Source organism: Corvus kubaryi, unplaced genomic scaffold, assembly GCF_017639235.1.
Source record: "Corvus kubaryi isolate FWS band 111438036 unplaced genomic scaffold, C.kubaryi_AGA036_p1.0 split3-131, whole genome shotgun sequence".
Lineage (NCBI taxonomy): Eukaryota > Metazoa > Chordata > Aves > Passeriformes > Corvidae > Corvus > Corvus kubaryi.
In genome coordinates this window covers 1,890,047-1,903,778 of record NW_024582083.1, presented here as the reverse complement: position 1 = coordinate 1,903,778, position 13,732 = coordinate 1,890,047, and the positions used below count along the sequence as shown (strand labels likewise).

The window sequence follows — 13,732 nt, the reverse complement described above, 5'->3', positions numbered from 1 at the left end:
GCTTCTCATGTTTTGTGTTACTACTGTAGGGCTCTTTCAGAACCTCACTCCTGTGAGGGTTAAAAAACTATCTCACATCTCTAGTACAGATGCATTTGCAATTTATTCACACATCTCTCCCTCTCAGATAGCAGCTAACAGCAAAGGACCCTAGAAAAGTACAAATGAAGCAAGTGAAATAATCTTCATTACAATCTTCAGTACATCAAGGAGCTCATCAGCTGATACTTACGGAGGCGTCACTCCTTTCGGGAGGCCTAATGCGTTGACAGAAATGGGTGGTGGCTGGGATGGCAGCATGGAGCTGAGAAAAGCTGCTGGAGACTGGCTGGAATTAGGAAATCTTGGAGTTGGAGACAGGCTGTGGGAAGGTGAAGAAAGTGAAGGAAGAGGAGGGGGTGGAGGAGGTGGAAGTGGAAAGGAATCACACACTGGATATGTCGCTGTTGGACTAAAGACAGGTGGAGGGGGGGGTGGAGGGGATGGAGAAGAAGGAGACCAGGCATATTCCCCTTCTGGAGCAAACTGCTGAGAGAAGGGAGGAACTGGCACTCTACCAAACTGTTTCTGAGAAGCAGTTGGAGACATAGGAGAAGGAAGACTAGATGTAGATGACCCAGAAGATGGAGTCACATAACCTGAAGCAGGGCTGATGTTCTGGGCAGCAATGAACTGCTTAGGCCGAGCATAATTGAAGGAGCTGGAAGACTGCATGGTTGGGGAAGTATGAGAGTTAAGAATACTCATTGGCACAGGAGAGATGGCAGACTGGCTGGACTCAAGCTCCTGGAAGGAGGGGGGAGGAGGAAAGGAAGGAGAAGAGGGAGAGTGCTGCTGATGATCAGGTTGCTGTTGGTGACGATACCACGGTCCACTTTCTTGCTCCAGACGAATTTGGTTCTGCAGCTGCTGTATTTTTTTGGGGTCCCTGTGGGAAGGAAAAATAGACAAAAAGATGATCAACATGCAGTGCTGACTGGGGAGGAGGTAAAAGTTCCACTCATCTATAGTCCAGGAAAGACAAAATACAGGGAAAGTTCAAAGTGTTTAGATATGTTGAATAGCTCCATTTCTTCAGAGCTAACATATTGCTACAAAAGTCCATTTTTTTATCCTCAGGATGAAGGAAAAAGGGTATACAGCATAGAATTTAACAGAACCATCAATTCTTCAAAAAGGTAAATTACATGGCAATTTGAAGCGCTTAGGGTATTTTAAAGGAACAATCCGGATAATGGAATTAACAGTAAAAGTACGAAATTCTTAACAAGGTTTCTTTTTCTTTCTTGTGCTTTTTGTTCAACGGCCCTGTTTCAATAATAAGGCTGGAATATTTACCCAGTGACAACTTCAGCCATAGCTGAATTTCTGCTGTAGCCTCTGTGGGCCAATCAGACAGACCTAATTACAACCATACTTTCAATGAGGTACTTGGAGACAAAGGACCAATTTCTGTGTTAGAACTATCCATGTACCTGCAGATGAGCAAAGACTTCTGAGAAACATCTGTAACCTAGGGAAGCCATGAACTGAGCTTCCCCAGGTCTTTAGTCCCACTTTTTCTCCCTGGTTTTATTTTCAACTGTAGGTCCTGAGACGAATCTTAGTAGATACTAATATGGTTCTGAGGCATTGCAGTACTATCAGCTCAAATGGAAATAAGAATTTAATTTAGAAATGCAGAAATTCACTGGAAGAAGAATAGAGACTAAAAATGCTAATATGCAGAAGCACTCAAAACTCTTAATTAAGAAAAAAAAAAGAAGTAAAATGTTCAGCAGTGAAATAAATCAGAACTGGGTTTTTTTGTCTCAATACAGTTGTTTGAAAGACATTAAGCTCAAAATTAACTGTGTGGTCTATCATTTGACAGTACATCAGACTGACTTGCTTAAAAATTGTCGTTTTTCAGCTGGAAAACGTAACTTTATCTCAATACTCCAGATAGCCACAAAGTTTCAGCATATGCACATATACCTTTTCTGTACATTTAATATAGAAATACTTTATTGTATACAAGTATGTAATTGTTTATATATAATTTAGGTTATCTAAGCAGAAATTTTAGAAGCAGTCTGCCTAATGCATGGCATAGGAATGTATGATTCTGGCACAACAACATACTTTTGTTGATAGCAACAAAATTAGAAATGGTAATAACATCATGTTTTCCACTTGAAGATTAATTTTGATATTCCAACCATCTACATTTCCCAGAAAATGTTTTCTGACAATAATTCTGCTTATGATCTCAGACCAAAGGAGATTGCTTAGATAAGGGGAGCAAGCTGTTTTAGGGCAGAAAACTGAAAAATCAGTAACTTAACAGTTGCCTTTTTTCCTTGTTGTTGTAAAGATGGTTCAATTCTAGCAATGTCTCACTAACAATATAAATTTCAGCACTTAAAAGCAGATTAATTTTTTCTTTTTAAATAAATTAGCAGCAAGAACATCTGAATGTTACAGTTCACTTTGTAAATTTCATAATTAATTTTTTAATGTTGACAATAGAGACTCTAAATCCCTATCAGTTCAACTTTTCACTCCACAGAACACAGGCTGAAACTTATTCTTCTATTTTTGTGAAATTACTTTAAATTCTCCTTTATTTAAATAGGTTAAAACAACACAATTTTAGTTCCCATCATCATTCAACTCTCTTAGTTGATGACAGAAACGGGTCTGACCGGACAGAGAAAATCCTCTAAGATTACTACTTTCACCTCATTCTTCATCTTTAGCCTGAATACTTGCACACCTACTGTCCAATACCTCTAAAATTATTTACAAATAATAGTTATTTTATTTTTCATCATAATCACCCTAATTTTTTTTTATTTTTTACAGACAGACTAAGGTAAAAAAGGGAAAATTCATCACTGTAAATGATGTGTTGAATACAGAAGAAACTTAGCTGTCTCCAACACTCCTATGTTTATCCAACATGTGCTGAAAGCAAGTAGGAGTGTCATGTCTTAAGACCTTTTTATTTGCATTTGCCAAATCACATGGTGCTGTGCCTGGCCAGCAGCATCCCACAAATGCCCATCTATGGCCCTGTCAATGCAAGTGCAGCACTGCAGCACTGCTGCTGCACTGCTGCTGACCCTGCCAGGCAGAAGCAGAGACCAGATTCAGTGTATGGTTACAAAACGTTGACAGGCAAAACCAAGGCTGCTCTGCTCTCACACACCTGACTTGAGGCCGCAGGGATATGCATGCCTATAGATCAGGGTTTATTAGCTCAGGACAGTATTGATTCCAGTTGAACAGCTTTTGGTCAGCCTAGAATCTGCATAAATTGAGTGCTTGTTTGCTTGAAAAATAACATGCAAACACGATCATTATCACATCAGTCCATGTGGCAAAAATCCACAAAGACCATCTTAGAGCAAATTTTCATGCCAGTTGTAAAAGTGCACAATCCTTGTCTGCCAAGGAATGTTCTCTACCTCAGAGCTATTCTTCTAAAATCAGACATTGCCATATTATTTTGTTGAGGAGAGGTATCCTAGGTATGTGTCATAATGAAGAAGGAAAGAAGAGGAAAGAATATCAATTTGCTAGTGTTCCTTTGGAATGACACTATCAGTGGTGGAAGTTCTACACAGGTAGGTCCCTGAAAGATAACACTGTGTGACAAAGATAGGGAGAGCCCAGCTGCCAAAATTATGAGAGGGCATCAGCCCTCATCAGTAGGGGAACAAAGGAGGGAATTAAAAGAGTTTAGTTTTTGGATGAGATTACAAGAAAAACTAGTTTAATTGTAATTACATCCTCTTTCCAATTAGCTGAAATATGTTTTGTAATTTTAAAGGGCACACATGCTTTCAGGGAACGCATCAAGCTTGTCTAAACAATAGAGCATAAACTTATTTTCTCATGTGGAATTTTTTGTTTTGCCAAATAATTAATTACAACAATACAAGAATGAGCATTTAAAAGTAATTTTTTAGCAAATTCAGTCAGTAAATGGTAAAGGTAAGTGATAAAAAAAAATCATTGCTAGGGTAAAATGAATATCGAGAAATTTCATCAACTCACTGAAAAGCAGGCCTAGCAGTACATAAATATGTTCAAAAGTTCTGCTTTAGAATTTGTGATATTTTTCCAATACCAGATATTCTTAACCAAGATATTTAAATACATTTTCAGATGATCTAATAGGTATGCTAAAACTGTTCAAAAATGCAAGCAATAAGGCAGTAACATTTTAAGGAAAGCAGACATTAGTTACAACAGAGGCAAGGTTTCTGACACACTGCCTGTAAGAGCAGCTTCATGCCGTGCAGGTTTGGTATTGGGCACTCAGAACGTGCTCAGGAAGGTGATGACTTTCAGAGCTAAGAGATAGAAGCAACATTTGAAAACAGATGTTTAAAGGGAAGACTAGAGACATGAGACATCAGGTTTCTTGGTGGACAACTATGGGTGCCAATACATACACCACCATTTAACAGCAACTAGAGAAATCGTATTTGGAGGTATGCACTTGGTTTAAATAGGCTGGTTTATATTTTTATCCCATTTTCATAATGCTTTTTCTTCCTGATACCCTCTTTGTATCACACTGTTTTGAAAATAGATAGAGCAGTCTGTGACTGAGAGTTAAACTGGTTCCCCATCAGGAGCTGTAACTCCAAATGCCTGGACACAGTGGAGTCAAGGAGGGGGCATACATAGTGGCTGTATATCCCTCCAAGTCTCAACAAGAACTGGCTACTGGATTGCAGTGAACATTCCAGCAGATGGCATTTTCAGAGATGCAATAAGTCCCTCCTACTTAAATTTTCTCCTAGGCTCATTTACATATTTCCAATATTAGGATATATACCTACTTTACTTTTATCCTACATTACAAAACTTATTTAGAGAAACAATGTCCCTGTTCTGGCAAGTATCTTACTATTTGCAGTTCAAGCATCAACTCTGTCTACCTTTTAAATACAAAGTTCATATGGAAACCCTTCTATCCAAACTACCTCTCTTGGAAGGGGAAGTTCTCCAAAGGTAGAGAAATGCTGTTCGAGCCTTGAAGCCTTCATACACAAAATGAACTCTACCAAGTTAGTGTTTACAAAAAAAGTATGCAAGGGCATTGAAATTTAATCAGTGTTTTACAACACATTATACAAAGTAAATTGAAATAAATGACCACAGGTAAAGAACCAAGATTAAGTGATGTTTTCTATAACTTTCTAAAATTCCCAATTTTGTCCCTCTTATCTTAATAAAAGAAAAGGAGCAAATGGAAAGCAGACAAAGAAAAGCAATTTCTGTTTGAAAGAAAGAGTCCTATTTATCTCAGGTATGGAAGAATAATGAGCTCCCTTCTGTCTCAAGTCATTCCTGAGCAAAAGCAGACTGGCCCCTTCACAATCTTACCAGTGACCTGCTCTTTGAGAAACAGATGGTATAGTTCTACAGCAAGATACAAAACATACCACTGGAATGAAGTTACAGGAATATTTTAAATGAAAAAGAATCAGGATTGAGCACAACTTTAAAACGTTGAGCTATTTTTCTAAATTAAGACTCAAAAACAATACCAGAAAATCTCTGTATATTTGGGGTAACAACTGCTCACCTCCATGAACTCTACTTTCCAATGAAGATCAAGCTTCTAACTCAATATTATTGCTTCGGAATTAAGCCAGAGCTCTACCAAAAGGGAAACAGTCACTATTACGCTGTATTAAATGGCAAGGGCTCCTCTCACTGAGCTCCGCGTCAGCAGCTCTCTCTGTATAGATGTATTTTTATATGTGTACATTTAGATGTATTTATCTCTAAACTTAGGTATTCATACAATAAAATCCAGGATGATTTTTTTAAAATAATTTGTTAATTTATTAAAATTGGAGTGTAACACATGTATTTACATCTCTCTAGCTCCTGGGCAGCCCAACTGGATACCTGCTTCTGCATCTATGGCTCCCAGCAGCTGGCAGGACAGACTTGCCAGGTAGCTCTTAAGATAGCTCTTCAAGACACTTAATTTGCTTTCTACAAGCACAACATTTGTATTTTACTGATATAAATGGTACTGTGACAGTAATCACTGATATCTGGAATTCTGCTCTTGACAAAATTCCTAATATAATTTAAGGTTTTCCACCAAACTTATCAATGATTGAGAGTTGTTAAAAATGAAAAAAAAACCAACCCCAAACCTAACTTAATCTACCAGTGAATTAATTAACAGCTGTACTGAAAAGAAATGCTGAGAATACAAAAGTAATTCCAGCTAAACTATCCACTGAAGAAATGTTTGCTTAGTTTTAGAAATGTTAAAAATGTACACATATGTCAAAGCAAGAATGTGAAGTAAAGGGAGAATAGCTGCCTCTTTTAACAAAAACTACTATGTATCCAACACACAGACAGCCTCCAGGCTGTATCAATACAAATACATTTAGACAAGCTTCAGGTTTTATGAGGCTGAACAGTCCCTTATATTGTGAAAAAAAAATTGTGGGCTGTTTTAAATGCTGCAAAGATTCATATTTATGTAAGACTAGAATTATCAGTTAAAATAAAAATGGGGGCTAGGCAGGTGATGGAGGGGACAGGATAGGGGGAATGACAACAACAACATGCAGAAACCAGCATCAGTTTGGGTTCTAGCCTGAAAATATTCAGAGGTATATTTTGTCTACAGTGACACATTACTGAGAGTATGCAGGTTGTCATTACAATTTAAACCTCATGCTGAATAACTGGAGAACTATAACTAGAATCTCCAGCAGCTGCAACCCTTTAACATTTTTATTACTTTCCCTTCAAAGCTTAACTATCTGAAAATGCAGATTCACACAAACATTTTCCATATTTCAGGTTAATACACAAGAGCATTTATAATTAGTTTCACTGTAACCTAACACACTCCTAGAAGAAGAAGAAGTACTGTGTCAGAACTAACACAGGGTCTGTGTTATGAGCACACTGTGAAGCTTAGCTTAACTTTTCATCTAAGGAACTTCATACACACTGATGAGAGGTATAAACCATCTGCAGTGTTTGTGAACTCTCTTGTAAGGAAGTTCTGCTGTAATTTGGCTGTTAAAAACTTTTCTATCTATCCTAAAAAATGGCAGTTGTAGCTGTGCCCATTTTCCACTCTGGTTTGATTATCTGTCAAACACATCAAGATAATTTCTGTGCTAAGGAAACCAGCAGTAGAGATAGTGCCAGTATTCAGTAAACACAGGCCATTCTTTTAGAGACAGGAACCATTTTTTACCCCTCAATACCACTGCAGGGACATTTTTCAAAACATGCATCAGTGAGATAACACATTTAGCTTTGGTACAGAAAGAGAGGAAATGGTGCTCTTGTGCACATTCATTGTTCCCAGAAGTCATAAAGATACAATACAGCTTTAGCAAAAATGCTAAACGTCATATCTCTGGTAAGGTTAGATCATAGGAATTGGTCTGGTAGGCAAAAATCTGTCTGTCTTGGGAATTCAATCGTGTTGCACAACTGGTGCATGGGCTATCCAGTGATGGACATAACAGTTAAAATATTACACAGGTAACAGGTTTTACTGATAAAAGAAGCTAAATGTGTCATGTTATTAAGAGGTAAATTGTACTGAGACATTAATTACAATACAGGTTCCAATCAACAGCTGAATCGGCCCAAGTAGGAAATCACTGCTTGGAATGCAGGAATGAACTGGCCTGCAAACAGAAAAATAGGTCTTCTGCCTCTGGTTATGCTATTCTATGTAGAAGGTTATGTTCTGTGCTGACTGGTATATATTCAAAGAAAATATGGGGAGAAAAAAAAGAAATCAAAGTATGAAAAACTGTGCTAGCCTAAAATCAAAAGTGAACAGAAGAAAATGATGTAGTACAATACATTTTCTCATTGAAACAGCCCATGCACAAATGTCTTTTTTAAAATTTACCTATTTATTTTAAATTTAATATATTTGATTAACAAGATGCTCTACAAATCATCACATTTCATCTACCACTGACCAAAGTTAGGAGGTTTGCTTTTTTTTATTCCTACTCCACAACTGTTGCAGTGGGCTTATTAACATTCCAGTATCTGTCAAGTGTGTTCTTTGCGTTACATATAAAGATGACTGCTTTGTACTATCAAAATAGATACTTTTGTGAGGAAGAATGGATAATATATTAAAAAGGGAAAAAACTGAGTAGCTACTGGATGTCCTGACACTAAAGGGAATACACAGTTGCTCTCAATGTGTTTTTAAAGAAAATTAAAATTTCAACTCTCTATTAAAAATACTCAAAAAACTAAGGTAGCTTTAAAACCTAAAATGTAGGGCCTTTTATTAGCTATTCTGTATTCACAAACAGTTCTGACATTTGAGCAGGTAGATGCCTCGTGTAAAGCTGGGATATTACCAGCTGACACATCAGTAGTTTATGTTACTGGAACTCAGTGGAGGTACCCTACTCTTAAACCACCATATGAAAAGGAACAACTGAAAAGGAAATAAATACATAGAACAGGTATTTATGTGAAATAATTATATACTTCTGCAATTCTTCCATTACAACAATATGACAGACTTACTTTAGGTGTCAGCTCCATCTTAATGCCATAAAGGTTTAGTGCTATACCATTCTTCCTGAAGTCCTTCTGTGCACACAAAAATAACCCCCTCAACAACATACACTGACTTTTATGGAAGGAGGAGGAGCATCAGGAAGCAAGATCAACTGCTAAAGACAGTAATAATCTTTCAGCCTACTTGTCAGGAGCACTAGAAACTGAAAATAACATTGCAGCATTGCTCACAACTTTTGTGACATTTATTCAACCAATACAATCCTAACATAATTATATCCTGAGCTTGATACAGGAGAAGATGCTATATCCCTAAAAATAAATAGTTTACAGGGCACTGTCACTGCTTATCTAGCCAGACATGTACGTCAGAAGTGTGAGCTTGGAGGTTGAATTTGTTTGTTTGTTTGTTTTTAAGAGTCATCTTCCCTGATGTAGAAAAGAGAAAACAAAAATTATGATAGCCAAAATGTTGCTAAAGCACCCTCAGATTTGAAGAGCTGCTACTTATTACAAGGGCATTATAAACATAATTTCCCCATTGCTTGGTTAAAACAGAAAAAATAAATTGAAACCTTTCAGCAGGATTACTAAGCAAAGGCAAAATCCACATACAGTACACAGAGATCACTGCAGTCAAAAGCTGCTTTTAAGTAGTCAGAATATACCATGCTCCTGAACAATTGAACAGATCTGACCAGTACTAACGACATCCCCATTTGTCATCACAAAGAGAAACAATGTATACTGGTGTTACACAAATTTGGACACTGACATACAACCTGAATGAGCTTCTTGCAATGGCAACACATAATTTTAAATAGAATTTTCCTTGTGAATAGATATAGTGATGCAATGGTGAGAATTTATTTCTTTTTAACTGCTAGCTTAGTTTACAATATATTGCTCTGGAAAGCTTAAATGGAATACCTTATGTATAAATGACAGAGCAAATAATTTCTTTTGTACTTTTGAGTGAAAATACATTCCAGAAAGATGATTCACTTCAAGTACTATTTGTTTTTTTAGTATAGCACACAACCTTGAGTATGGGAGACGTATAGTAAGGACTTCTCTGAATTAAGCTGCACCTTAAGTGATATATAATCACATAAAAAAGAAGGAATTTTACAGGCAAACGTGTAATGATAAACACTTGTTACAGACAAATACTGTGCAATGAGTATGAGTGGCTGGTCCCTTCTCTAAAACTGTTTTGAGTCTTGCTTAGCTCTCAGTGAAAGCAGTCAGCCTTCTCATACAGAGAAAACAAAAGGAAGGACTACGTTTCATTTTTTCCCCAATAAAATTGTGAGCAACATGATGACTAGCCAGAACCAAGGAACCTGCACTTCTTAAGGGAACAGTAAGGACACATCTGCATTTGGATTTTCACTTGGGTCAGAAATGTGCTTTTAAAGCAAATTTCCAACTGCTTCCCACTTTCTTTTTCTCCAGTTTGCATCCATGAGAAGCTTCTCGAGAACATGAACTGCTTTCCTATCAGATGAAATGAGCTAAGCCACTAATGAGCATCAGTCCATGGAACACATTAGAGCTAGTTCAAAATGAAAAACCAAAACCCCAAACTCAGTGACCCTGAAATGTGTAGATATCATGCCCTCAGCATGTTTCTTCACTCTATGGAGCCACCCTTATTTCTGTGTACTATTTGCTAATGCAGGCTATAGACACAGAGTAGATGTATAAACTACCATCTGGGCAAACCATACAATCTAAGAGGCTTTTAAAAGCAAGTGTGTATATCACAAGAGGTTCTGGCTTTATATTTTGTGTGTCAATTTCTGGTAAGTCAGGCACATCTCTTTCTAAACAATATGCTGAAAATTAATTTATTTGATTTATGGGAATTTCTTTATAGGATTTCTTTACACTTTCGAAGTGTACAACAAACTGATGTGTAATATATATATAAAATATAGGGTATCTTGCATATTATTTAACATTTACATATTCAGAGACAATGCACTGACCTACCCTAGTCAGCATTTTTACTATTTCTATGCTGTAGTACAGATTTTCCTATTTGATTGCCTGCAGCTGACCTCTAGAAATCAATTAATTCCACTCCTCCCATCTGCCTCGCAGTAAAAACCTCCCAGACAAAACAAACATGTCTTTTTTTGTCTTCAGTATGATCACAGAGTAGTTTGTGAAAAGCTAGTTACAAAGTGTATTTCTCAGGATTTAAAACAATTTTGTCTGACAATTATGATGATTCTCTCTTTACGAACTCATTATTTTGATGACTCATGCACCTTCTTAGCCTGGAGCTGGACACTCTCAAAGAAATAATATTAGAAACAGCTCTTGTCTGATATAAGGGTTCATATTTTTCCGTATTTATTAAGGTAAGATTTATGTTAAAATGAACATTCCAGAATGGTTGACAAGAAGAGTGGTTTACCTATTCCTACAGTAAAGGAATATTTATAAAGCAATAAATATTTATAAAGCAATTTGGTTTATCTTGACCAACAGTGGTTTGTTTTGTCCTTATTGTCCCCATTGAAAAAGGTTTTTACATTGAATTGTATGTGCACTTTATTCCTGCCCATGTTCCTTGCCCACAGGAGGAAGGTTTGAACTAGATGTTCTTTAAGGTCCCCTCCAACCCAAACTCTTCCATGATTCTATATATAAATTGTTTCCTTAACATAACTAGAGTACTTATATTACATTTGGAAACTATTGGTAAATCACTGTTAGTAAACTGAAAAAAATAATCCATGCCTTGTTTCCATCACTCTAAGTGCTAACAAGATGTGAAAGTAGCAGTACCTATCTTTCACAATGAAGTCAACACTAATTGAGTGTAAACCTTCTCTACAAGTATCACAACAGCTTGGACTCCAAGTATCATTTACCTCAAAAAAGAGCTGAAATAGAGAAAAAGAAAAATCAGGTTGTGCTTTGATAAACAACCAATAGTCCCATATAAAATATGTAATTTTGGACTTCCAGGTTACTTCAAAGACAGAGGGATATTGACAGTACCAAAATTGGTAGCACTAAAGTCAGCATCAGCATGGATCATACTGTTCTTCCTGTATTCACTATGAGTTTCCACTCAGCAGTTGAGCAGTACTCAGATTGTGGTATAATGCTGGTCTGCCTTCTCATCTGTTTCCCTGCCTCATCCCTTGGGCTACCAGCACATTTCCACCACCCCCTGGGAGCTTCGGAAGACCTACCTAGGGTGTACGATACCAAAATTCATGACTTTACCTTCTACCCCACTACATACACTAGCTTCTCTGGAAAACCATGCTTCATGCTCTGGAAAACACTGGTGTAAAATAACCTCATATACTACAGTTTTCTACTGTGAACTCAAGGAAAGTTATTCCAGGTGTTAGAACCTGCACGATCCTTGTGTCTCTGGGCCAGTTTACTTAAGCTGCTCCGTAGCCACAAATAAAACTTACACAGTACATTGATCCTGTTTTTCACTTGAAGGATCCTCCTATTCCTATTCTATTTCAGGTAGAAACCTCTAGCACAGCACTGAACAAAAGGGTACACAATAACAAAAGCATTAGGATGATTTGAGGTCAGCTAGTTGATTAGACAATTCATATAAAATATGATAATCACTTACTGCAGAAAAATGAATAATTAAAAAGCCAAAAAGCTAGAGAAACCAGAAAGCATTTAAAAATATAGTAGTTTTCATCATAAAGGCACAAAATAAGGCAAGGACATTTAAGTTCTCCAACTAGTAGTGGTATATACCAGAGAAAGTGAGCACCGTGATTTGCAGAATGACTTTGCTGCTTAGTATTTTTGTTTGCAGGAAAATAAGTACATTCCCCTACAGTCATCCTTTTTCTCATGCCAAAACTGTAACAAGTCCATGCACTCAGACTTACCACACTAATTACATTCTCACGCCCCAAAGGCAATGTGGTTTGAAGCCGTCCATTTTTTGGTCATTTCGTAAACCTTCAGAGACTGCAGTTTTCCAAATTAATTTCAATACTTCAATATTAAAGTTACTTAAATAATCAGTAATCCACCAGGCCTTAGTTTAAAAAATGGGGAAACAAACTTTGCTAAGCAAGAATTGATAGCACATAATTCTTGCTGTACACTGTCCAGGCAATACTTCACAGATGAGTTATGTCTGATCTTCTACACAAGAGAGAACATTTGCCCTCAAGAGCCTAATACTAGAAATGGCATATCATGATTCAAGATTCTTTGTTTGGTTTAAATTTGTCTACTGTTTAAAATCTTACATTTGAAATTAAGAGGAATCAGTAATGCAAAAGTCCTAGTTTCACATAATTCATAATTGCAGGAAATGTTTTTCGACCCTTGGTTGACTCAAAATTTTTTCTCATGATTTTTAGCAGCATGATCTACTTCCCCAATGAATCACTCAGACTGAATGAGAAAAGAACTGCATACTTGGAAATAGTAACAGAATCTCGCAATCATTTTCAAATCTTCTATATATGACATAGCTTTATATTCCAAAACAAGCTCCAGATGTGTAAAACGGTAATACTTGATTTGTGATATGACTAAAAGATCCTTTGCCTTTTTCTACTGGCCTTAACAGCACTTCAGTTTGATATCATGTTGCTCTAATTCTTCTAGTCAAAAGGAGATACATAGGCAAATGTTCTCATCACTCCTCTCTGGCATCTCACTTACATTACTAGTAGTACAGCCTCCTAGAGAGTCAGTGAAACCTCCAGAGTGCAGTTCAGGGTGTGTAAATTTGATGCTAAATGTCAGACTGTATGAAGACTCTGTTAAAGAGCATCTTTAGGAGTCATCCCAATAAACCACAGGCTTCAAAATGAAGACAAGCAACTCAGATTTGAGCAGAAAACACAAAATGTTCAACGCATCCTCAGTAATGCAATTAGAATAACACTACCCAAAATTCTTTCCCCTGCCCACAACTTAGGAGCTCATGAGATAACTGAAGAACTCATAATACATCACATGGTTTCACAGCCACACTAGACTTAGCATTTAATTAAAGTATCTTTTTTTTTTCATTTACATTATGAGTTAGTTAACTAGTATGACAGCTCTTATTTATCAGTTAACAAACGTACTCAGCTACTCTCAATGGGGAATATTCTTTTAGGTGGAATTAGTATCAGGGAGGATCCATAGTTCCAACACTACCACACCCAGCTAG

The 13,732-nt window shown here is 36.8% G+C and overlaps 1 protein-coding gene across 7 annotated transcripts in view; it reads right to left on the bottom strand.

The window, feature by feature from the left end:
* Nucleotides 1-13,732, bottom strand: part of PALLD (palladin, cytoskeletal associated protein) — a 192,933-nt gene that overhangs the window by 38,282 nt on the left and 140,919 nt on the right. For 6 of the 7 annotated variants that reach the window (XM_042014995.1, XM_042014998.1, XM_042014997.1 and 3 more), the window contains one exon: nucleotides 233-928. The exons of the other annotated variant lie outside the window; for it this stretch is intronic. In XM_042014995.1, coding sequence (XP_041870929.1) covers nucleotides 233-928 — 696 coding nt within the window. The remainder of the gene's footprint in view (nucleotides 1-232; nucleotides 929-13,732) is intronic. 7 annotated transcript variants of the gene reach the window in all.